This window comes from Colletotrichum navitas (assembly GCF_030913465.1).
Source record: "Colletotrichum navitas strain CBS 125086 chromosome Unknown LY79scaffold_12, whole genome shotgun sequence".
NCBI classification, from domain to species: domain Eukaryota; kingdom Fungi; phylum Ascomycota; class Sordariomycetes; order Glomerellales; family Glomerellaceae; genus Colletotrichum; species Colletotrichum navitas.
In genome coordinates this window covers 125,728-149,001 of record NW_026850558.1, presented here as the reverse complement: position 1 = coordinate 149,001, position 23,274 = coordinate 125,728, and the positions used below count along the sequence as shown (strand labels likewise).

Below are 23,274 nucleotides of genomic sequence, written 5' to 3'. Positions count from 1 at the left end.
TAGAGGAAAGCAAGGTCATTCTCTGCCTTCACTCCCCCGTTGCTGCCACTCCATTGCCTTTCCCCCTTTTGCTCGCCACTTTCTTCTACCCTCAACTTCAGACTAGAGAAGCGTTCGAGAGAACCTTCAACTTCATCCTTGTTGTTACTGTTATCTCGTACAGCCGCCTCACTCGCTCTGGTTGGCTGATCGTCCCATCGCTAGTTTGTTGTATCTCCTCCTTTTTGCCTTTTTGCTCCTCAATTTCACTTGGAAAGTAAGAAAGGGAGAGATTCGGCTGCAGCTTCACACATCATCACCCTTCTCACCGTTGCTCGGCGACAAATCGGTCAGGATATACGCCATCTCCCTCAATCCCTAACGAGACCTTAATCATATACTCATCGAGCCACTCGCTTCACCCATACTCGCCCTCGATTTACCCTTAATCGTCGAGCCTACCACATTCGCTTCCGAAACCTTGACTTCTTGTTTACATCACTGCCAGCCCCTTGCTTGACGACATAAACGACTCCGGAACAGCGTCTCGTCCCTCTCCGTGATTGTCCACGCCGGACATCACGACCTGAAATCCATTGCCATGGCGAACGGTCGAATGTCCATGTATTCGGTGGCCTCGGAGGGCCTCGGAGGGCCTCGTGCCGGACAGCAACCCTCTCAGTTTTCTACCACGACCCTCCTTAACGCCATTCACAACATCTACTTGTCGTCCCAACCCTTCAAATTGGACGCTGGTACGAGTCTCGTCGTCAACACATGGCTCACTGCATCCCAGACGGGTCCCGATGGGAGGACAGGAGGCACCATAGATGCTGCCCTCGGCGCGAGAGCTTGGGAACATGCTCGGAGACGTGCTGAAGACGGATGCATTGTTCTTGGGTATGAAATCCAAAACAACCGCTACACCGCTGATAAATGCTAATGCCACATAGTTCCCTTCACACATCGTGCCCTTCTCTCTTGACGCCATTTCTATCGTCTCTCCCACTGTCGCTCCCGTCATCCCTCTACAAGTCGTTAGAAGCCATCCAGCCCTTCTTGAGGTGCTCTACACCCTACAACCCCTCCACGCCCCGTCAGACAGCTCTTGGCGTCACCCTCACCCTAAACCTGACCGGCAGCCTTCATGGAGCCGCCATTGCCTTATCCCAGGGTGGCATCGACACCACCAAGGGTCTTTTGAACATTCCTGCAGAGGCTGGTTACCGCGCCTTTGACGTTTTCTACTATCTCTTGACCTCCGCATCAACACCCGCAGAGAGAGAGTTCCTGGGCCTCAAGTCAGCCTCCAGCTACGCTCTGCTTGCAAAATCCGGCACGTACGAACCGCCATCCTACCTTCCAACGGCTGATGATGCGGCCGCCGCCGACGACTTCCGATCTGCCCTTAAAGACATCGGCATCAAGGGTTCTGCTCATCGTAACCTCATTTCCACCCTCGCCGGTCTGTTGAAGCTTGGCGACACCCTCGACTACAACCTCGATGAGGACGTCTTTGACGAGATTTGCGAGGATGTGAGCGGCCTGCTTGGCATGGACCCAGAGACTCTTGCCACGCAGTGCACAACCGAGGACCGGGCAACTTTGGTCGGCGGCCTGTACGAGGCTCTGGTTGACTGGGTCATTTCGAAGGCCAACGAGGCTATCTCTGCTCAGATGGTCCGCATCAGAGACGGTACTGAGTCGATTGGTGGTGGAGGTGCTCGCACACCCACTTCCAACGGCGAAGGCGATACTGTCTGCATCACCATCCTAGACATCCCTGACCCGACTTTGGGCAAGGCGCTGGCTATGCGTGGCATATTTGACGATACTCTGGGAATCAATTCGGAGATGATTGCTGACGGTGTTGAAGTTTCCGCCGCTGGCAGCACCGTCGTGCGGGAGATGCAGGCTGCCATTGGCGAGGTTGGGCACGAGCTTGGCATCATGACTAGTGCTACGGGTAGGGACCGCCAGCACGCCCTAGAGAAGCGGGAAGAGGTTCTTGAGAAGATTGGTCACTCTGCCGATGAAGACGCTTTCCTCAAGAGGCTGCTCTTCCCAACTACCGGCCAGGGCATTAACTTGGGACGTGATGGCCGCCTTGACCTCTCGAATCTGCTAAGCTCTAGCCGCGTGTGGTACCACCTCTCCATCCACCCTACCGACGACTCGCCGGCAAGTCTGGCGGCTCTTCCCTCGATCAATTCTGCATGGTCTGCGGGTACAGTTTCTCGCCAGCTTCGTTCGTGGCGATTGCCCGAGTGGGCTAACAGACGTAACAAAAACCTCGATTTCACTGCTGACTTCGACATTGATGAGTTCGTGCAACGCTACGCTCTTCTGGGCTGTAAGGATGGCCGCGAAGGCATCGAGACGTGGATTCTCGAACGCGGTTGGACTAACGGCGAAGTCGTGGTCGGCAAAGAGCGCGTCTGGGTTCGTGAGAGCGCCTGGTGGGAAGCTGAGAGTATGCTCGATATGAAGCCCTTGGACAGCAACCTCCCCGGCATGGGCAACGTCCTGGCCGTCAACAATCTCGAGTCCGGCTACTCAGCGAATGGCAGCGGCTACTTCCCGACGCCCATGCTGGACACAACCCCCAACGGTAGCCGGGACCATCTCATCGCCCACCAGCGCAACTTCAGCCAGGGCAACCTCTCCCAACACACTCTCGCCCATAATGCTGCCATGCGTGCCCCATCCGTCGCTCCTTCTGGCATGCGCAATGTCCAGGCCGGAGACTATGGTCTCGGTACCAAGGGTGACACTTTCAAGGGCCAGGTCTTCTACAATAACGAGGGCGAGTTCGTTGGTCAGATAGACCCAGAAATCGCTGATGGCAAGCACGTAGAAGAGAAGACGATGGACAAGGATCGCCGTATCTGGGTTGCCATAGTCTGGTTCTGGACGTTTTGGATCCCATCTCCTTTACTCAGCTTTGTCGGCCGCATGAAGCGTCCCGATGTTCGCATGGCGTGGCGTGAGAAGCTCACCCTCGTCTGGTTCATCGTTCTCATCAACGCTGCTATCGTATTCTGGATTGTCGCTTTTGGCAAGATCTTGTGTCCCAATTTCGACAAAGCCTGGAGCGCAAAGGAAGTTGCCTATCACACTGGCCAAAACGATTTCTACGTCAGCTTCCGCGGCGGTGTGTACGACATCTCCAAGTTCTGGAAGATTCAACACTCCGACACCGCCATCGAAACTACCAAGGAGAACATGATGCCATTCGCTGGAATGAACATGGACGACTACTTTCCTCCTCCCCTGCCTTTGGTGTGCCCGGGTCTTGGTATCGCGCCAACCACTACGCTCCAGTACAACAACACCCCCGAGTACATCATAGGCATTCACAAGTCCGGCCAACTGGCCGATGACCGTACCAGTGCCTTGGGCTCAACTGATTGGTACAGCACGACGCTGCTGCCCAAAATGAGGGAGTTCTACAAGGGAGACCTTGTCTGGGACAAGGCGGACATCTACTCTGACGGCCAAAACAACGGCCACATGTGGGTCATTTACAATGGCGGCGTGTATGACCTGACCAACTACTTCAAGACTCTGGAGGTATTCCAGCGTCTCGACTCGGCCAAGTTCCTCAACGCACAGATTGTCAGCACCGTTGAGAGCAACGCTGGCGAGGATGTCACCGACAACTGGAATGGAATCATTAAGAGCGCAGCTAACAACGCAACCGAGAACGCATCTGTCCAGAACAGCCTGAACTGCATCAAAAATCTCTTCTACGTTGGCATTCCGGACTTCCGCTACTCTGCCAGGTGTCAGACGAACAACTACATCATGTTGGCGATGACCATCATTCTCTGCTCCGTCATTCTCGTCAAGTTCCTGGCTGCTTTGCAGTTCGGCTCGAAGCGTCGCCCTGCACCTCAAGACAAGTTCGTTATCTGCCAGGTGCCGGCCTACACTGAAGGTGAAGACTCGTTGCGGAAAGCACTTGATTCCCTCACCGCCCTTCAATACGATAACAAACGGAAACTCATCTGCGTTATTTGCGACGGTATTATCGTCGGTGCTGGAAACGACCGTCCCACGCCAAAGATTGTCCTGGACATCCTCGGTGTCGACCCCAAAGTTGATCCTCCTGCGCTGCCCTTCAAGTCTGTTGGCACAGGCAGCGAGCAGCTGAACTACGGCAAGGTCTACTCCGGGTTGTACGAGTTTGAGGGCAACGTTGTTCCCTACCTCGTTGTGGTCAAGTGCGGAAAGGAGTCGGAACAAACCAAGTCCAAGCCGGGTAACAGAGGCAAGCGTGACTCCCAAATTCTCCTGATGAGTTTCCTCAACCGAGTCCATCACAGAGCTCCCATGAGCCCACTTGAGCTGGAAATGTTCCACCAGATCAACAACATTATCGGCGTGGATCCCGAGCTGTACGAATATTTGATGATGGTCGACGCCGATACGTGTGTCCGGGAAGACTCGCTCAACCGACTGGTTTCAGCATGTGCCAATGATGCTAAGATTGCCGGTATTTGTGGCGAGACTGGTCTGCAGAACGACGACAAATCCTGGTGGACCATGATCCAGGTTTACGAGTATTTCATTTCACACAACTTGGCCAAGGCCTTCGAGTCTCTCTTTGGCAGTGTCACCTGTTTGCCTGGATGGTAAGTGTATCTTGACGATCGCCCTGTACAGCGTGAGTCAGCTAATATTTCCAGTTTCACCATGTATCGCTTGCGTACCGTCGACAAAGGCAAGCCGCTGATTATCGCCGACGGTGTTATCCGTGACTACGCTGTGTGCGACGTCGACACTCTCCATAAGAAGAACCTGCTGTCACTCGGTGAGGATCGGTACCTGACCACCCTGATGACCAAATACTTCCCGTCTATGAAGTACAAATTCATTCCCGATGCCTACTGTCAAACCGCGGCACCCGAGTCCTGGAGCGTCCTGCTTTCCCAGCGTCGTCGCTGGATCAACTCGACTATCCACAACCTTTTTGAGCTGATGAAACTCAAGGAGATGTGCGGTTTCTGCTGCTTCAGCATGCGTTTCGTCGTCTTCATCGATCTTTTTGGAACAATTATCCTCCCCGCCACCACTATCTACCTTGGATACATGATCTACCTAGCCGCTAGCCGTAATGGCCAATTCCCCATAATTTCCATCATAATGCTTGCGGCTGTGTACGGTCTTCAGGCCCTCATCTTTATCCTCAAGAGACAGTGGCAGCACATTGGGTGGATGATCATCTACATCATTGCGTTTCCCATTTATTCTTTCGCACTCCCCATATACTCTTTCTGGAACCAAGACAACTTCTCATGGGGCAACACCCGTATCGTCATCGGAGAGAAGGGCAATAAGCAGATCGTCGCCGTCGATGACGAGGGTTTCGATCCCAGGAGCATTCCTCTGCAGCGCTGGGACGACTATGCCATGGCAAACAACCTCCCTGGCCGACGCGGCGGTTACATGGAAAAAGCGGACATGGGCTACGACGACCAGTACGAGATGGACGAGATCCGCTCCGTTTATTCGTCTGTTCGCCAAGGTTCCGTTCTCACTGGCATGAACCGCAATAACACATACATGCCGCCCCAGTCACCCGCGCCTTTTGGCCACATGGCACGAGCATCCGGTGCCGCTAGCCCGTACCACCACGACCAGACCATGGCCAACAGGCAGTCGATGGCATCTCTGGGCACCCACGATATAAATCGCGGCCAGACTCCCTTCCAGGACTTTCCCAGCAGTCGGCCGAGTGTTTCCAACCTACGCGGCCAGGCTAACCCCTCTCCCGGACTTGGTGCCAACCGCTCGCAGTCAGCTCTCGGTCTGAACCGGCCCCACGCTGCTGCCCAGTCAACCTCGTCGTTCGACTTCCAGCGTGGCAATATGCAGGGCCCTGACGACGGCATGATTATCGAAGCTATCCAGGGTGTCCTGCGCGAAGTGGACCTAGATACGGTTACAAAGAAGCAGGTGCGCGCTCTAGTCGAGCAAAGACTGCAGACCGGGCTTGTTGGCGAGAGGAGGACATTCATGGACCGCCAGATTGACAACGAATTGGCCAACATGTAAAGAGAAGGAGATGTATTTGAGAATCGTACATAAAGAGGTCACATTTGCTCTCTATCGTATAATGAGGACATTTGCAAAGGAGGCTAGTCAAAAAAAAAAAAGAAACAGTGGGGCGTTGCGATTGGTCTATGAGACGAGTTTATTACTCGGGCATGTTTTGTCTGTTATGTTTTTCTATTTTACAACGTGTATTGGTTGGGGGGCATGCTCAGTATTAGCACAGCACAGAATGTGGAACGACACTTTCCACCTGATAATACATCTCCTAGTAGTTCAACTAATCTATATGAGACGGTGGCAACAGCTGCGCTTTGTGATTGGGCTCTGTGATGTTGTTATTTCAAATGGGGCTATGTCTACGTTGGGTTGCGTTCTTGGATTTTGCCAACGCCGTTGAGTCGAAGGTAGACATCAGTGCCCCAGCCGTACAAACTTTGGACGGCAATGCCACCACCAAAATACTCGGCGTATGCCCGGCTGAGCGGTAAGCCATACCCAAGACCTGCAATGGAGCTGCCGCCAGCGCTAGCTCCGGATATCATACTCAAGCCGTTGTCAGACCCTGGGAACTCATCTTCGTCGGAAAAGGTGGTGAAGGAGTACGACCAAATGTTGGGCAGCACCTCGGGAGCAATGCCACCTCCGCGATCCCGGATTCGGATCGTCACACCCGGCACGTTGTCTTCGAGCGGCTTAATGGCATCGCTCCGAAACTCGCCTCTCGTTTCCTTGGGTACCTCGATGTTCAAGAGCTGGTTTAGCCTAGGCGGCTCCGGCGCGATCGTGACTACAATGGGCTCCTTATTATCCCTGTGTTCCACGGTCGCCCTAAAGGCATTCTTGAGCAGCTCCGTAACGATATATTCTAGATGCATTGGTACAAATGCAAAAGTGGTATCGGGCTCGCCATCAATGTATAGCTGTGGCCGCACGCCGTACCGCAGCTCGCAGATATCCGCAACGAACCCGGCGCAGGATTCGATGATGTGTGCAGGGCGTAGGGCCGTATCAATTACGCCAATGTAGCTGGGATGTTCCGGACAAGGCGTGGGGCTCGCACCTGGGTCGAAGTGCGGCTGCGAGCTGTAGTGCAAGGCGATGTGCTGCTCGGCGACGAGGCGGGTGCCGATGCGAGCGCGCAGGTGCTCGTCGAGAAACCGGGTGACCTCGTGTGGGGAAATGTAGCGACGACATTCGAGGAACCCGCGGGCAAGGATAGGGATGGTGTCGGTGTGGGTAGCCACGAGCTCAGCGAGGACCTCGGTGAAGCGGATCTCGTCATCTAGGGTTCGGACGGCGCTGTCGCCGCCCTTGGACCACCAGGGCAAGAGGGTCGAGAGGGAGTGAACGTAGTTGTTGTAGATGCGGCTGATGTTTGGATTAGAGACGACGATGTAGGGGAGATTGCGAAGTGCCTGGATGCGGTGGGCGAGGCGGATGGGGAGCAGTGAGAGGGTGAAGTTGGCGGAGGAGAGGAGGGACTTTTCGCTCAGAGGAGGCCGGCCATGTCTGGATATGTTAAACGTGACGATCTCTGGGGATCGGGCTCTCTTACCTGACCAGATCTGCAAGGCTCAAGGGGTGCTGCGTCTTGCTGGCCAACTGAACGATTTCGTGGTCGTCGACACGCGACAGCTGATGGTGGGACGAGCCGCGATGGCTATGGCTACGGGCATGTCGAGAGGAAGATAGCAGACGTGAAGGCGAGGGCGTATGAGCTTGTACGAGTATCCTCTGGGACCGCAGTGGCCTCAATGGTCTCGCGATTGGTATCATGGCGTCATTGTAGATGCTGTGAAAAGATGTTGTTGCGATCGGGGGAAGAAATGCGTTGGGATGTTTGCCGGGTGTATCGAGGCAAGGATGAGATCATACGGATTGGGGTTCTCTTGACTCGGATGTTAGTGCGGGTGGTGTGCTCCGTGCTTTTGGGGGGGACGAAGTTAAGGAGGGGGCGGTCTAGAACCCCTGTAGCCCCGCGCCGAGGTCGTGAGACAAAGACGGCGGGGGCCGACTCCAAGCGGGAAGCGCGGCTTGCGTCGCTAATGGATGGACCAAGACAATGATGAGCATGGTGAGGGCGTTTGTGACTCGCGCCAGTCAAGACCGCTGTTGCATACACAGAGGACACCGCTGTTCAAACGAGGCATCATATTATCAAGAATCTCGAGCGCCTAAGGTACCTATGTAGCCTGTCAAGTATAGCTTGCCACCCCCCTCTTCGTTAGCTCGGGCTCTAGCCTTCTATTGCGTCTTGACCTCCTGGTCCTTTTCGACGTGCTTGACGTGCTCATGGCTCTCAAGAGTCGAGATCTGGTCCTCGGGAAACTCAACGCTGGGCATGCGTTAGCTGGTGCGATGACGGGACAGTTTGAACCCAGGTGTATACATACGAGAAACCCTTGATGAGGCTGTACTCGTGGCCAATCTTTCCGCCCTGGTCGGTGGCATGCTTCTTGGCCCTGCGTTGGTGTTAGTAGCCGTATATTGGCTCCGCTTCCTCTCGCTTTGATAGCAGGAAACGGCTGACTTACGCCTGAACTTGTTCAGCGGAAGCATCCTCCTTGCAGGTGACCTGGAGAGGCGGTGTTAGTCGATGACCCAAGGCAACACTCTTTCTCGAATAAGACATGACGTACGATGTATGTAGGCATGGTGACGGTATGCTTGCTGGTCTGGAAAAATTGTTGGAAGTAGTTGCAGTGTGCTGCGGTTGTAGAAGTGTGAGATTGTGGTGGTGGTGTTGGCGAAGGCAGGGGAGAAGATGGCCAGCAGACTCTCTTTATAACCAACACGATGGGTCTCATGTGTGCCCGGCTCACAAAGGCAGAGACAAGGCAAAGCACCGGCGACCAGTGACAGGCTGGCAGGATGGAGTGGGCACTAAAAGAGGCCCGAAAGGGTTCGTAGGTGGCACAGCGAGGGGAAGGTCCATGCAACGTAGGTATGGTACGTACGGCGATTCGTCTGTGTTCTAGGTAGGTAGGTATGGTGGCCCTGAGAAGTCCCGTCCCACTCCTCGAAATACGTCATCCCCATGATTGTGCGTGTCTATCGTCGAGGTGCGTAAGATGGCTGACGGCACTTCCACCTACCTAGGTATTGTATCCACCCAGCAACCCAAGTACCTAGGTAGAGAGCGAGAAGCTGTATCGTTCGCTGGGCGCATGGGCGCATCCCTTTCATCGTACCCTCTCTCAAATGTCTCCGACCCAGATAAGAGCCTTACCAACCAAACCTGGTGTTTCATGCATCTTGTTCTTCACGCATCCCACATAGATTGCGGAGTCGACGACTGTCTTGTGACTTGATACAAACACCAATCAATGCGCCCCCAGTCAATTGTCATCATTGCCGATAAATGTTCGTCATCGGCGAAGCCCTTATTGCTGACTGCGGCTGCAATCTTAACGGTTATCGTACCAGGAAGACTGTTGTCTTTATGGAGGCTGTTTTCAGTGTTTCAGGCTACCAATGCTTTACTCGTGGTCAGCCGAGGTGAAGTTTTTCTCTAAAACTAATGATAATGATAATGATGGACCACTGATGTAGTTCTCTAAGGTGGCCAAGAAGGCAGACATTATCCTGTGGCCTGCTTTCGTCCATCCTCTTTCTTATCGAATAACCTACTAGGTAGGCGGTCGGTCATGTTCACAGACAGTTGACCAAGAGGAGGGGCACGGGGACGAGGGGTAAAGTAGTTACGAACCTACCTAACTAATAATAACACTAACGGTAAATAGAGACTTGTGGGGCCTGAATCATTATCGATAAGTAGATTAGATAAGTCTGGCCCGCAACAAATTTTTGAATCGCTGCCCGTCCAGTCGCGAACCAGAGGCAAAAAAGCAAGAAGAAAAAAAAAAACCACCGGAACCCGTCTTTTGTCGTGCAGTTACAGGATCTCCCAATACAGTTGGGTTCCCTTAACGCCACCATGGAGGACCAAGTACATAAGCCTCATCGCAAGTCCAAGGACAAGAAGAACAAGCAGCACACTGGGGGTAGGTTGCTTCTGTGCTGCTAAGTTTGTCAGTTCGCACTACTAATAGCCATCCAGAGAAAAACCCAAAGGCCTTTGCCTTCTCCAACCCCGGAAAGCTTGCCAGATCTGCCGCAAGATCTTCAGATGTACGCATCCTCCTCAAAGCCCCTACACAATGACTAACGTATACGTTCAAACAGATCAAGGAAAGACGTTTCCATGTTCCCCAAGTCGATCGCCTTCCCGATGAGCCGCCCCCAAGGCTGGTCACCATTGTCGGACCCCCTGGTGTCGGCAAGACGACCCTGCTCAAGTCTCTGATTAGAAGATACGCGAAGGAGACACTATCCGACCCCCAAGGACCCATCACGGTTGTCACCTCCAAGAAGCAGCGATTGACCTTTGTCGAGTGTCCCAATGAGCTTGAGGCGATGGTCGACATGGCCAAGATCGCAGACATTGTTCTGCTAATGATCGACGGAAACTACGGCTTTGAGATGGAGACGATGGAGTTTCTCAACATCCTTGCCGCCACCGGCATGCCTGGTAACGTCTTCGGTATCCTTACGCATCTCGATCTCTTCCGGAAGCCCCAAGCCCTGAAAGATGCGAAGAAGCGGCTCAAGAGGAGATTATGGAGCGAGTTATATCAGGGCGCGCACCTCTTCTATCTTTCCGGAGTCATGAACGGCCGATACCCCGACCGTGAAGTCCATAACCTCTCGCGCTTCCTGTCCGTCATGAAGAACCCTCGACCCTTAATTTGGCGCAACTCGCATCCGTATACCATTATCGACAGCTACCGAGACATCACCCACCCCACAAAGATTGAGGAGGACCCCAAGTGCGATCGTTCAGTTGTGTTGTCGGGCTACCTGCGTGGGACCAATTTCGCCTCCCAAGGACAGAGGATTCATGTCCCAGGTCTTGGCGACTTCACTGTCGCGAATCTAGAAGTCCTCCCGGATCCTTGCCCTACCCCAGCCATGGAGCAAGCTATTGCCAAGGTCACCGGCAAGACGACGCGGCGGCGCCTGGACGAAAAGGAGAAGAAGCTGCATGCACCCATGTCTGACCGCAGTGGTCTTAAAATTGATGGTGACGCCATTTGGATCACGAGAGAAAAAGGATTCACATTTGACAGGGACGCCGAGGAAGGTGAGATGGGTGAGGGTGAGGAGCTTATCGTTGGACTGCAAGGCGAGCGGAAACTTTTGGGCCAGACTGAGGAGGGTGTACAGCTCTTCAAGGGAGGCGAGCAAATCAAGCAGGTCCCCGAGGAGGAGGACACTGGCAGAAAGACTCCCAGACACGCACGCTTCGCCGACCGTGACGATGATTCCGAAGTCGAGGTTGACGACGAGGGCTTTGTTAGCGGCGAAGAGGACGGCGAGTCCGATGTTGAGGAGGAGTTCAACGAAGGCAAGCTGGGCAAGATGTTCAGAAAGAACACTGAGAAGGACGCCGATGAAGACGACATTGCCTTTGCCGACAGTGACTCCGATCTTGGTTCGTTATCGGGGCTGGAGGACGGAGATGAAGATGACGAGGATATGGACGACTCAGACTTCAACTCGGACGAGGAGGCTGCCGCCATGAAGTGGAAGGAAAACATGGCGGAGCGTGCAAAGAAGCTCCACGGAAAACGGCGTTCATACCATACACCGGACCTGGCCAGGTACATGTACGAGGACTCCTTGACACCAGAGGAGGCATTACAAAAATGGCGAGGTGACGACCAAGATGAGGAGGACATCGAAGCGGACGAAGAAGACGACTTCTTCCAAAAGTCCAAGCAGGACAAAGAAGATAAGGTGGAGGACAGATCGATACCGCAGTATGATTACGAGGATCTGGCGGCGAAGTGGTCACAAGCTGCGAATGTTGAGGCCCTGAGGAAGCGTTTCACCACTGCAGGACTCCGTGATGACGATGAAGACGACGGGGACGAGGAAGATGAGTTTGACGGCATCGACGACGAAGGGGAGGATGATGAAGGTGACGGTGTCTTCGAGGATCTTGAGACGGGTGAACAGCACGGAGCCGAAAACTCTGCCGAGCAAGAGCCTGCCGAAGAAGCTTTTGATGACGAGCGTGAAAAGAATGCGAAGCGTAAAGAAGATCTAAAGTTGCGCTTCGAGGAGGAAGACAGGGAGGGGTTCATGAACGACAAGGCCAACGCCCGGCGAGAGGGTGGCGACCAGGAGTTTGGAGAGGACGATTGGTACGAAGCGCAAAAGGCCGTGATCCAGAAGCAACTCGACATCAACAAGGCGGAGTTTGAGACACTCGACGAGAGGCAAAGGACTGCTGTCGAGGGTTACCGAGCTGGCAAGTACGCGAAGATCGTTCTTGAGGGCGTTCCGTCAGAGTTCGTCACCAAGTTCAACCCCCGCAACCCCATCATCCTTGGTGGTCTGTCGCCCACTGAAGACCGTTTCGGCTTCGTCCAGGTGCGCATAAAGAAGCACCGCTGGCACAAGAAGATCCTAAAGACCAACGACCCATTGATCTTCTCCCTCGGCTGGCGGCGGTTTCAGACACTGCCCATCTACAGCATTTCGGATTCGAGAACAAGAAACCGCATGCTCAAATACACGCCGGAACATATGCACTGCTTCGGCACCATTTATGGACCGCTTATCGCGCCTAACACGGGCTTCGTGTGCTTTCAGTCCTTCTCGTCAGCGAACCCGGGCTTCCGGATAGCGGCGACGGGCACGGTGCTCAGCGTCGATGAGTCGACCGAAATCGTCAAGAAGCTCAAGCTCACGGGTACGGCGGACAAGATCCACAAGAACACTGCTTTCATCAAGGGCATGTTCAACACGTCGCTCGAAATTGCTAAGTTCGAGGGCGCGTCCATCAAGACGGTGTCTGGTGTGCGCGGTCAGATCAAGCGCGCACTCTCAAAGCCCGAGGGACACTTCCGCGCCACCTTTGAGGACAAAATCCTATACAGCGACATTGTGTTTCTGCGCGCATGGTACCCGATCAAGCCACACCGCTTCTATAACCCCGTGACGAATCTGATCGGGTGGCAGGCAATGCGGCTGACAGGCGAGGTGCGCAGAGCCGAGGGCGTCGAGACACCGTTGCAGAAGAACAGCCAGTACCGCAAGATTGAGCGCGAGACGCGTCACTTCAACCCGCTGCGTGTGCCCCGTGCGCTTGCCGCCGAGCTGCCCTTCAAGTCTCAGATCGTCCAGACGCGCAAGCAGAAGAAGGACACATATATGCAGAAGCGCGCTGTCGTCTTGACCAAGGAGGAGAAGACAGCCCGCAATCTGCTGCAGCAGCTGTCGACGATCCGTAATGACAAGGTGGCCAAGCGCGCAGCCAAGAAGGAGGAGAAGCGCGCGGAGTACCGCAAGAAGCTGGCTGAGTCCGAGGAAAAGAAGGAGGCGAGGGAGAAGAAGGAAAGCAAGGAGTTTTGGCGCAAAAATGGGCGTAAGCGCCAGGCACCCGACGAAGGGGCTGGTGGTGGCGGCCAGAAGCGCAGAAAGTAGATGATCGTACCGGACGGAAGATGAGTTAGAAGGCTACGAAATAACCTACAAATTGTAGGATGTGTGTAATTAAGGGCACTCGGTAATCATCTACTTGAGACAGCGCAGGCTGTGAAGTCTCTCAATTGGGTATCTAACATCAAAATCGTTTCCTTGTACATGCTAACTGTTCCCTGACGATTTACCGTGCTCCCCTGGGTTTATATGTGAAGCCCATCCTGCGGCCCCTCTAGTCATTGGTGGTGTCGGTGATGGTAAAAAGTCGAACCTAGGACAAACAGGTCAAAGATTGGTCTTGCTGGTGCCCGGTACGTTTGACAAACCACAAAACCTTTTTGGCACCTTGACAGCAAGTTCGGGCTCCTTGGTGAATGGAACGATGTGTGCATCCTTCCTTGTCCCTTCAGCCGTGCCAAATGACGTTGCCGTTCTGTCGGCCAGACACCGGTACTGGTCATCTGTTTATCGTTTATACTTGATAGTACAGTATTACGTCGTACTTTTTTCAAGGCGTCGCCATCCTTGTCTTCACCATGGCCAGTTCCGAACTTTTTGCCCACGTCCCACTCGGGGTCTGGCGGTAACAAACGAGCTTTCCATCGTCTCCGGTGCTGGCCAAAATCTGACCGTCGTCGTCGAAGCCAACCCGCCAGACGGGTGTGCGGTGGCTGTCAAGCTTCGCGACCTCCTTGAAGATGTGCTTCACCTGCCCCGGCTGCCCCGAAAAGTGCCGCTCTGCATGCGAGCCGGACTTGGCCAGGCTGACAGTGAGACCCGACTGGTGATGCTTATCGTGTGGCTGCCCAGCCTTCGACGACGCCTGTGCGTGGTGGTTCTCGTGCTTCATGAGCTCCGTCGTGAACCACGTCTTACCGTCGTCAGGCGAGTGCGGCGTGTCGATCCGGAAAACACGGACGAACCCGTCCTGGCAGGCCGTCGCGATGGTGTCGTATCCCCTGATGTTTCCCGGTGCCCACGCTACATCCCGGACAAGGCCGCGGTGGACACCCACCTCCACCGCGAGGTAGAACTCGCGCTGTGTCTGCGGTACGCCGTACGGTGTCGCAATGATGTCTCTGGAACGGTATATCTTGACCGAGGACATACCGGCGACAACAAGTCCCAGCGAGTCGCTAGACACTCCTGCCCGTAGGGCATTATAGCACGGGTCCGGGTTCGGGTCGAAGCGCACCTTGAAGCTTATCTCTTCGCCACGGTTCGGCTTCGGGCAGACGCTGAACTCGTCGATAGCGGTATATTCGGACATATTTTCGGGCTGTTCGTTCTCATACACCACCAGACGGCCGTCGGAAGCGAGGAGGGCGAGATAGGTGTGCCGCGTCTCCTCGTTGTACTTCATGGAAAAGGAGCGATAGGGGAATTTAGCGGATCGCATCTCGTAGGCGGCCTTACTCGTCGTCGCACGGTTACTAGCGCTGAAGCGGCGGCCCGGTGCTGCTGACGGATCTTCCGCCCACAGCTTGAAGCGGCCTTCTATGCCGAGGGAGGCGATGAGGTTTGGGTATACGGTCGGGGGTAGCCATTGGAGCTGTGCGAGGAAGTACGGTCAGTTAAGCTTACATCCGGGGCAGGAAGCCCTCCGTACCTCCAAGATCTCTCCTCCGTGTGCACCCCAAGTATCGCAATGATGCCAGATGCCATCCTTGTACCGGTTGAAGACCTTGATCTTTCCATCGACAGAACCTGTTGCGCAGCGGTCGCCATAGGCGTTGAATGCTACCGCTTGAACAAGGTCATGGTGCCCATGCTGAACATTGAGGTCAAACCCCGTTTTTTCATCGGCAATCGCAGGTATATCATGAGGGAACGCTGCCATCCTGCACCATTGAAAAGGCTTGAAGTGGTCGATTAATGTGAGGCGCAGGGTTGCAATAGCTCGTGCAGCAAGGTCGCGCAGCTTGGTGTTGTAACTGGTTGGACTGTAGCTCAAGGGAAGCAAGCTGGTCCTCGGTGTTTGCCCCGCAAACTGAGAAAAAGATACGTACCCATCAGCTTATCTACAATCACAACGACGCGTTACCTACGCAGTTTATTCGGCCACTTTGGTGAACATATCCGTAGAGAATGCAAGGTATAGACACTTTTACCCCATGTCTTCTAGGTCCGCCTATGCTCAATATGGAACGTGACGCAGGGTGCAGCACGTCTATCGGGCCTTTCCTATACTCACTTTAGTTTTATGTCGATTTTTTCAGTGCTTTTGCCTTTCTTGTGGAGTGAGCTGTCGAAGACAATGAGTCGATCCACAGCGGACAAAGCAGGACGGACGATCGAGACCGATGGATTTGGTTCCTGGCTCTATAGATTTATTTCCGAGCAGCTGCTCGTCTCATTGCCCACACAACTCCATCGTTACCTCCTAATCCATTCTTGGGGTCCGCAAATCGCTGCCAGATCCCAGCCCATCTTAATTTCCATCAGCCTGAATGTGTGGCCCATGCAACTTCTCATACAGAGCTGGTATTCCTTTCCCAAATGCCAATGAATGAGGGGGCTCCTCCAAGAGATCTGTCAGTCTGTAATTAGCATCCTCGACGGTAACCAGCAGGCTATGCACCAAGTTGCCGTCCCACAGGTTCTCCCTTTGAGGGTAGTCTTGCAGAATGGCAACTTTGGGCTTACTTGCCCTCTTTCGTTTCGCGAGAGCGGTCTGCTGCTCTGGCGTCACCATGGCATCTTCACCGGCATAGAGCATGGATGCCATTGAGTCAACGAGAGTTACTAGCCAGAACAAAACCCGGGGATTGGCGCAGTGATCCTCGGTTTAGGGCTGGCGGATAAGAAATGGAGTCTAGACTAAGCGACGATTAACGATCAACGTCAGACGCAGCTCTCGCAGCCGCTCAATCTTCAAGAGACTCGATGATGGACGTGCGTTAGCACGAACTGATGAGGACATATACTTATTAATTAGACATGTCAGCTTTGGAGGGGCTGAAGCAGTGTTCCTCTTGCCTACAAACACCCGGGAATGCTGCGTAGGCGGGCGGGGTTGGAGCTAGAAGTCAGCTGCTATGTCGCCAACAACGTGCAAACTAAGGCCGGCGTTGGTGGTCTTCATAGAACGAGATTGAATTAAAGTCATAGGCAACCTAGGCTAAGCTGGTTGGGGGCTGTGGCCAGAGGATAGAGGACAGTCAGCCTTGCATGTAAGCTTGGTTGGGACGATAAGTAGTTGGGAAGTCTCGCAGCTGCTATGAGGAAGACGAACTGGGCTGAGAACGAAGCAAGCCCCGGACTCGTCTCTTGGTAGGTACATGGAGTGGGGCTTCTCTCATCGGGGCCACTCCGATTTCCCCGACAAAGACCGGGTCCTCAATGCCTATTGCCTGGGAGGAATTTTCTTTTCTCTGGGAGGCGCCGTGGATTGGAGAGATGGAAATAACGTTAACGCGATAGTCTGTCTGGGACCTGTTCCTCCTCAGCATTGGCGGAATGTATCTCGGCCGGCATTTGTGGTGCCCCGCAATTGTACTCCCATCTCTCTCGCACTTCTCCGTGACCAACGGTGATGCCGATCACCGATCCTTCGTCTCTGTCCCTTACTAATTCCATCCGCCGATTCGGGATGTAGGCGCCTTTTGGGTCTCGACCGTGTGGCTGTTGGACAAGGAGGGGCGATGCGTTTATCAAATACCGTTTAATGCAATATCGTTTGTGTGTTATCTTTCCTCTGTTGTCAAGTCACCATCATTACTTCTCCCCTTACGCCCCCATGTCCCCTGGTCTCAGCTGACTCGCACGTTGCCTCGCTCGCTGCTGCTTCTTGTTCTTCTTGATATTCCTCCACTCCATACAAAGCGCACAGACGAGCGTCGCCAGGGACAGCGCCATACCGGCAAGGAAGATACGCGTGCAGGCGTAGTTGTAAGCCCGGACGACGACGCCGAGAAACTCGGCCGGAACAGCCTTGTGCAAGTTGGTGGCACCGGTTTTGACGATGGCTTGAGCTGGCAAGCCAGGTATTGTCGACAGCTCAGACACTAGCAAGTTGCTGAGAATGGATTGTCCAACCGAGACGAACACAGCCGCCCCCAGTTGCTGAGCAAAGAAACTGATCGAGACGCCCGTCGAGACATCTTCTTTGGGCAATACTGCCTGCACTGCGAGCCCGACAGTCTGCATACCAAATCCAAGGCCGAAGCCGGTCAGGAACTGGTATCCGATCCAATGCCCCGAGCTGATGCCTGGCTGGAATGTGCTCATTAGACCAAGACCCACGGACATGATGCATGGGCAGAGGATCATAGACGGCACGTAGTAACCAATCTTCTGCGTCGTCCCGCCCGATATGATGGAAGACACGACGATGCTGAGAACCAGTGGTATGGTATAGATTCCTGAATTGACAGGATCGGCCCCTTGAACGGCCTGGACTATGGGCTGTGTCAACTTGTCATCTGCATCAGATAATCATCGTCACTTACACCAAATGGGCAGGTAGTACACTGCCAGCATCATAGAACCAGCCAGAAAGAGCATAAAGAAGGCACCGGCCAGCATCGTCCTCTGCTTGATGATTCTGAGGGGGACCGTGGCTGTTTTGGGCATGAGGACCTGTACTGCAGCGAATGCAGCAAAGCCAACACCAAACACAACAAAGAGGGCAATTATGCGGCCGTCGTTCCACTCGTATTCAGAACCACCCCACTCCAACGCCAAGAGGAGGGACACAATGGACGGGAGGAAAAACAATGTCCCCAGGGGGTCGAGTCGCTTGAAGTGCTGGTATAGCGTCACCGGCTCCTGGGCCTGCCGCTTGGGTGCCTTGAGCATGAAAAAAAGAAATAAAAAAGCCACGCCTCCCACGGGAAGGTTAATGTAGAAGCACCATCTGCGTATGTATGGTAAGTCTTTCTCCAGTCACAAGTGTTCAAACGACGACGTACCTCCAGGTAACAGCGCCTGTGAAACCACCTCCAACCAAGGGGCCTATCACAGAGGCCAGGCCAAAAACCATACCGAAAATTCCTTTCTTCGTCAGCGCATGTCGATATGGTAACGAGATCAATCCTACCTTGAAACATCGGTCGCTTGTGCAACGGGATCATGGGGATCATGACCATCATAGCGCCTGTGAAAATACCAGCCGAGCCGACGCCGGCAACGGCTCTACCCGCAATGAGTACCGGTGAACTCGGCGCAACACCACAAATGAGGGAACCGATTTCGAAGATTAGAATACTGCTCAAGAATGACCTGGTTTCCTGTTGTCAGCGGATGACTTCTTCCCTCCACCTGCCCAACTGGCCAATTCAATGTACTTACACTCTCAGATCGTAGAATTTGTAGATTCTACCAAAGACCAGTTGTGAAGCCGCGGTTGTCAGCATGTAAGCCGAGCCGTACCAACCAATATCGCCTAGGCTCTGGAATTCGTCGGTGATGCGAGGGATTGCCGTTGCAATAATCGTGCGATCTAGGGCGACCAGGAACATGGCCACAAAGTTGGATAGAATGACAAGCCAGAACGTAACGGTCTTGGGCTTGAAGTTTTCCTCGGCTTCATCCACCTCAACGGGTGGCCCTATCACCGGCGGTCCCTCGAGGTCAGCCTTCTCATCCATATCTGGCTGCTTCGACACATCTAGTTGGCTCTCGTTTGACGATATTGCCGATGACTGGAGCGGCCGCTTTTCCTTTGGCTCGTCGCTCGCGATTTCGACCTCGGCAGGCTTCTCTTCCGACTTCTTCTCTTGGCGCTCTTCGCTCTCTCGGGGGGTTAACGTCCGCGTGGAGCTGTTTGACGTCTCGATCTCGCGATTCTCGACAGCGCCATCGCCCGCAGAGGGCTTCGCGGCTGTACCAACCATTGTAATTGTCGTATAACCCGGTGCGCCAACAGTAGACAGATGAGAATTGAGACTCCGAGGAAGCTACAAGGGTAAACAAAACAAAATCAAGATGCAGACAGGTTTTGGCTTGGCAAGCGGGAAATTGTTGATTAATGGACAGACGAGGAACTAGAGGTTCGTCCGCACTCTCGAGCGCACGGTCGGGTCTCAGGTTACAGATCACGTTCGGACTAGATGCTGGGCTGCTGACGAAGGAAATGCACTAAATGATATATCGACTAGGACGATTATCGTTATATATGGCCAGTGTAGCACCTTCTGCAGGCAGAGAGACGCGGTGGACGACGGTGTCCGTCCAACATGGTGCCGAGCGCGCGACGCGAAGCGAAGCTCATACGCAGTCCATCCTAATTCAAAGAGATGTCTCAGCATAGAATCCATGACGAGATGCAAAGGCCTCTTTTATCGAGGCCGATGGGGATGTCCAGAGAAGACTCGTAGTTGGTTCAATTCATTGTTGTCGGTTTACGGACATGGCGTTGCTCGGGCATTGGAGGTTGATGTTGTGTCCGGGAGAGCGCGTCGTTTAACCGCCTAGAGCCTAGCGTCGGATACTCGGGCACCTCCGATCAGATGTCCGGCTTATGTAAGGCCTAAGGACCAGCCAGTAAAAGGGGGCTTGGATTGTGGGCGCTGCTGAGCTGCACTAATGCTACATGGTTCGGTCCCGGGCGGGTATCTCATGTCGTTTTGTGCTTCTTTCTCTCAGACAGCATCTCACACCGTCGAGTTTCGCCCTTGCGGTCTCACTAAAGTGATCAAAGACCAGGCCCGAGCTGGCGAAGAGCCTCAGTAGCACCGGACTGTATACACCGCGGCCATATCGTTCGTCTCATAGGCCTCTACATGCCCGTCTATCCGTTTACTCTGACATTACCGTCGCTCTCTGTACGAAATGTGATCCAAGTCTATCGTTGCTACCCACATCTTCACGTATCTTGTCTGGTTGTTTTGGGCGCAGTTACACTACGCAGCAGCTTATGAGGGCTTTCTCCTAGTCCTCCGCTCACATCGGCATACTCACCTCGACAGTGTCTCGGACAGTAACACAAACCCCCGTCAAAAGGTCCATTGTTTAATTCCACTCAATTGCATCCTCCCAGAGAAACCTTGGCGAGCTCTTGGCGGCATCTGGTCCCCTTGTTTATTCATTGGGTTTCGTTATTAAACATATGCCCCATTCCGTCAGCGTTTCGCCTACAACGTCCCCCCTCGGATCCGAATCGGTAGCAAGCCAGCCGACAAAGACATCTGCAAGGCGGCTGGCGTGTCATCGTTTCGCATGTCAAAGACCAACAGCATCCACATAACAACACCATGCCGGGAGAAGCTCAGCTCCCACCCCCGACGAGGGTTCCTCCACCCGAACCCGACCCCATGGCAGCCATGAAGCTTACCAGGGGCACCTCATGTGTGCTATGCCAGCAACGAAAGGTGCGCTGCGACAAGAACAAGCCGTGTGCCAACTGTGTCAAGGCCCGCGTAGAGTGTCGAGTGATACCCCCACAACCACCTAGGCGGCGGAAGAAGCGGCTCCAAGAACGGGATCTTGTCGACAGACTCAAGAAATATGAGAACCTCTTAGCCGAGAATGGCGTCAAGTTCGATCCCATCGCCGCGGATCTCAAGGCCTCGGATAGGAACTCGGTGCATATGGACGACGACCATCAGATCGACGACGATGCCGACCTGGCGAACGACTTTGAAGGGCTCAAGACCTCTCCCGAGGGGAGCACATCCCCTTCCGTTGCAGGTAGCCGAAGGTCGCAATCCGACAAGTGCGCAATCCTACCCCTCTTTCTACTTCTGGCCATGTGCTAACAGGCCTTTGATCTAGACCCTTCAACAAATGGTTTCCTTTTCACAAAGAGGTTTGCCACTCCTCTCTGCTCCCATTCACGGACCTCATCTGACTTGCGTTGCAGTTCAGAGCTAGCGAGGAGCTACTCAGAGACTCTTCAGAAGACGAGGTTGATGGTTCAACGATCCACCACGCTTTCGACAAGATGTATGACAACCAAGATGGCTTCCCGTTTGTTGTAGGCAGTCGCAATGCGTCGGTGATGCACCTCCACCCATCGCCCATCCAGATCTTCCAACTCTGGCAGATCTACATTAACAACGTCAACCCCCTCCTGAAAATCACACATGTACCAACGGTTCAGGGCCTCATCATCGAGGCCAGCGCCAACCTCGAGAAGATCCCCAAGAACGTCGAATCGCTTATGTTTGCGATATACCTCATGGCAGTCACCTCACTCGAGGACGTTGAGGTTGCAAAGATGTTTAATGAACCAAAGCCCACCGTCCTCTCCAGGTTTCACACGGGGCTCCAACAAGCCTTGGTCAATGCCGGCTTCATGCGCACAAGCGATACGATGGTTCTCCAGGCTTATATGCTCTACTTAGTGAGTTGCCGTGTTTTCAGCACCTGGGACAATCATCTAACAGATCAGATCGGGGTCCGCATGTTCGTTGATCCGCGCCAGATATTCTGTCTTGTCGGGATCGCCGTGAGAATAGCCCAACGAATGGGTCTCCATCGAGACGCCGCGGCGTTCGGCCTGTCGCCATATGAAGTCGAGCAGAGGCGGCGGCTGTGGTGGACGATTGTAGGCTACGACCGTCGGATAGGAGAGATGACGGGCTCGACTGTGACTGCCCTATCTACAGCTGGGGACTGCAAGCTACCCTTGAATATCAACGACACGGACCTCCACGTCAATGGAAAAGACGCCCCGACCCCCCACCAGGGTGTGACCGAAATGCTTTTCGTCCTCATCCGGACGGAGCTCGCGATGGCTATCAACATCGACAGCATGCGGGACCCCCAAAGACACAGCGACAAGGACGGCGCCCTAGGGTCCGTCGCACCACGCCCCGGTCCGACTGTTCGCATGGCTGGCCAGGACCAATGCTACACGCTCGATGGATTCTTCGCGCATATCGAGGGGACATACCTCAAGTGGTGCGATCCCAAGATCCCGTTACACTTCTTCACTCTCACCATGACGCGTCAGGCGCTGTGCAAGATGCGCGTGATTTCGTTCCTCGTGAGGATGGGCAACGGCGAGGCGAGCACATTGGCAGACCACGAGCGCGATACTCTCTTCCTCGAAGCCATACAGATGATCGAGTACGACAACATCGTTCAAGCTGCCGACAGCCTGCAGGGGTACAAGTGGTACACGTACCTGCATTTTCCATTCCCGGCGTACATGTTCCTGGTGACGGAGCTGCGCCACCGGCTTACCGGACCGATGGTCGAGCGCGCGTGGGACGCCATCGCCGAGAATCATGAGCGGCGTGGCCTTATGAGCACGCTACATAGCCCCATGCACATCGCGTTTGGCAACCTTTTCATCAAGGCCTGGGACGCACACGAGGCCGGGCAGCAGCAGATCGGCAAGCCGATGCAGGAGCCAATGTGGATCACGCGGCTCCGGCAGAGGGCGGAGAGAATGGGCAAGAAGCAGCGAAGCGGTCAGGCTGGTGCGGAGATGGGCGCCGGCATCCCGCAACAGACAGCCCGAGCTGTGTCGGTCAACAGCACGTCGCAGCTTGGGGCCATGCAAATGCCGCAGAACATAATGATGACGCCGCCGTCCGTGGGTGCGGGAACACCGGCAATGAGCGGCCCACCAGCGCCAGAGAGCGATGTCGTTGACATGGACTGGAGTTACTTGATGCAGGGGTATGATATGGACACATATATGGCATTTGGGGGGGGCTTCGGAGGCTTTCCCTTGAACGGCAACAACATGGGAGGGCCAGGCATGATGGGGAACCCGGACGGAAACATGTTTGGAAACTAAGCGAGCCTTCCGGTCTTGAGGAGAAAAAATTTGTGTGGTTGCGGAAAATT

General features: G+C 54.2%; 6 protein-coding genes across 6 annotated transcripts; 3 read left to right on the top strand and 3 right to left on the bottom strand.

Moving 5' to 3' along the window:
• Positions 1–580: 580 nt before the first annotated feature.
• Positions 581–6,039, top strand: LY79DRAFT_667342 (class V chitin synthase; the record flags this gene model as incomplete). Its single annotated transcript, XM_060563355.1, has 3 exons — positions 581–879; positions 933–4,616; positions 4,671–6,039. The coding sequence occupies 3 exons, from the start codon at positions 581–583 to the stop codon at positions 6,037–6,039; spliced, it is 5,352 nt and encodes a 1,783-aa protein (XP_060417182.1).
• Positions 6,040–6,395: 356 nt separating this feature from the next.
• LY79DRAFT_509544 (branched-chain alpha-ketoacid dehydrogenase) lies at positions 6,396–8,671 on the bottom strand (the record flags this gene model as incomplete). The annotated part of the gene is made up of 5 exons (XM_060554062.1): positions 6,396–7,548; positions 7,595–7,773; positions 8,299–8,374; positions 8,433–8,501; positions 8,574–8,671. The coding sequence occupies 5 exons, from the start codon at positions 8,669–8,671 to the stop codon at positions 6,396–6,398; spliced, it is 1,575 nt and encodes a 524-aa protein (XP_060417181.1).
• A 1,138-nt stretch (positions 8,672–9,809) lies between these two features.
• On the top strand, positions 9,810–13,786 carry LY79DRAFT_60135 (AARP2CN domain-containing protein). The gene is made up of 3 exons (XM_060561842.1): positions 9,810–10,043; positions 10,100–10,170; positions 10,225–13,786. The coding sequence occupies exons 1-3, from the start codon at positions 9,977–9,979 to the stop codon at positions 13,531–13,533; spliced, it is 3,447 nt and encodes a 1,148-aa protein (XP_060417180.1). The 5' UTR covers positions 9,810–9,976; the 3' UTR covers positions 13,534–13,786.
• LY79DRAFT_59883 (WD domain-containing protein) lies at positions 13,786–15,551 on the bottom strand. The gene is made up of 2 exons (XM_060561814.1): positions 15,140–15,551; positions 13,786–15,082 (listed from the first exon to the last, which is right to left on the bottom strand). Exons 1-2 carry the CDS (start codon positions 15,368–15,370, stop codon positions 14,039–14,041), a joined length of 1,275 nt encoding a protein of 424 aa, XP_060417179.1. The 5' UTR covers positions 15,371–15,551; the 3' UTR covers positions 13,786–14,038.
• Positions 15,552–17,259: 1,708 nt separating this feature from the next.
• Positions 17,260–19,367, bottom strand: LY79DRAFT_577333 (major facilitator superfamily transporter; the record flags this gene model as incomplete). The annotated part of the gene is made up of 5 exons (XM_060559871.1): positions 17,260–17,954; positions 17,982–18,388; positions 18,444–18,525; positions 18,572–18,666; positions 18,823–19,367. 5 exons carry the CDS (start codon positions 19,365–19,367, stop codon positions 17,260–17,262), a joined length of 1,824 nt encoding a protein of 607 aa, XP_060417178.1.
• Positions 19,368–20,726: 1,359 nt separating this feature from the next.
• LY79DRAFT_667336 (fungal-specific transcription factor domain-containing protein) lies at positions 20,727–23,224 on the top strand (the record flags this gene model as incomplete). The annotated part of the gene is made up of 4 exons (XM_060563354.1): positions 20,727–21,187; positions 21,247–21,280; positions 21,335–21,817; positions 21,866–23,224. The coding sequence occupies 4 exons, from the start codon at positions 20,727–20,729 to the stop codon at positions 23,222–23,224; spliced, it is 2,337 nt and encodes a 778-aa protein (XP_060417177.1).
• Between the last annotated feature and the right edge of the window lie 50 nt (positions 23,225–23,274).

Bases quoted from the DNA above. Each gene is read 5' to 3' on its own strand.
- LY79DRAFT_59883 (XM_060561814.1), bottom strand. From the start codon at position 15,370: ATGGCAGCGTTCCCTCATGATATACCTGCGATTGCCGATGAAAAAACG. The intron at 15,083-15,139 runs GTACGGAGGGCT...TTCCTCGCACAG, and splicing joins ACGGAGGAGAGATCTTGGAG to CTCCAATGGCTACCCCCGAC.
- LY79DRAFT_60135 (XM_060561842.1), top strand. From the start codon at position 9,977: ATGGAGGACCAAGTACATAAGCCTCATCGCAAGTCCAAGGACAAGAAG. The intron at 10,044-10,099 runs GTAGGTTGCTTC...ATAGCCATCCAG, and splicing joins GAACAAGCAGCACACTGGGG to AGAAAAACCCAAAGGCCTTT. The intron at 10,171-10,224 runs GTACGCATCCTC...ACGTTCAAACAG, and splicing joins CTGCCGCAAGATCTTCAGAT to ATCAAGGAAAGACGTTTCCA.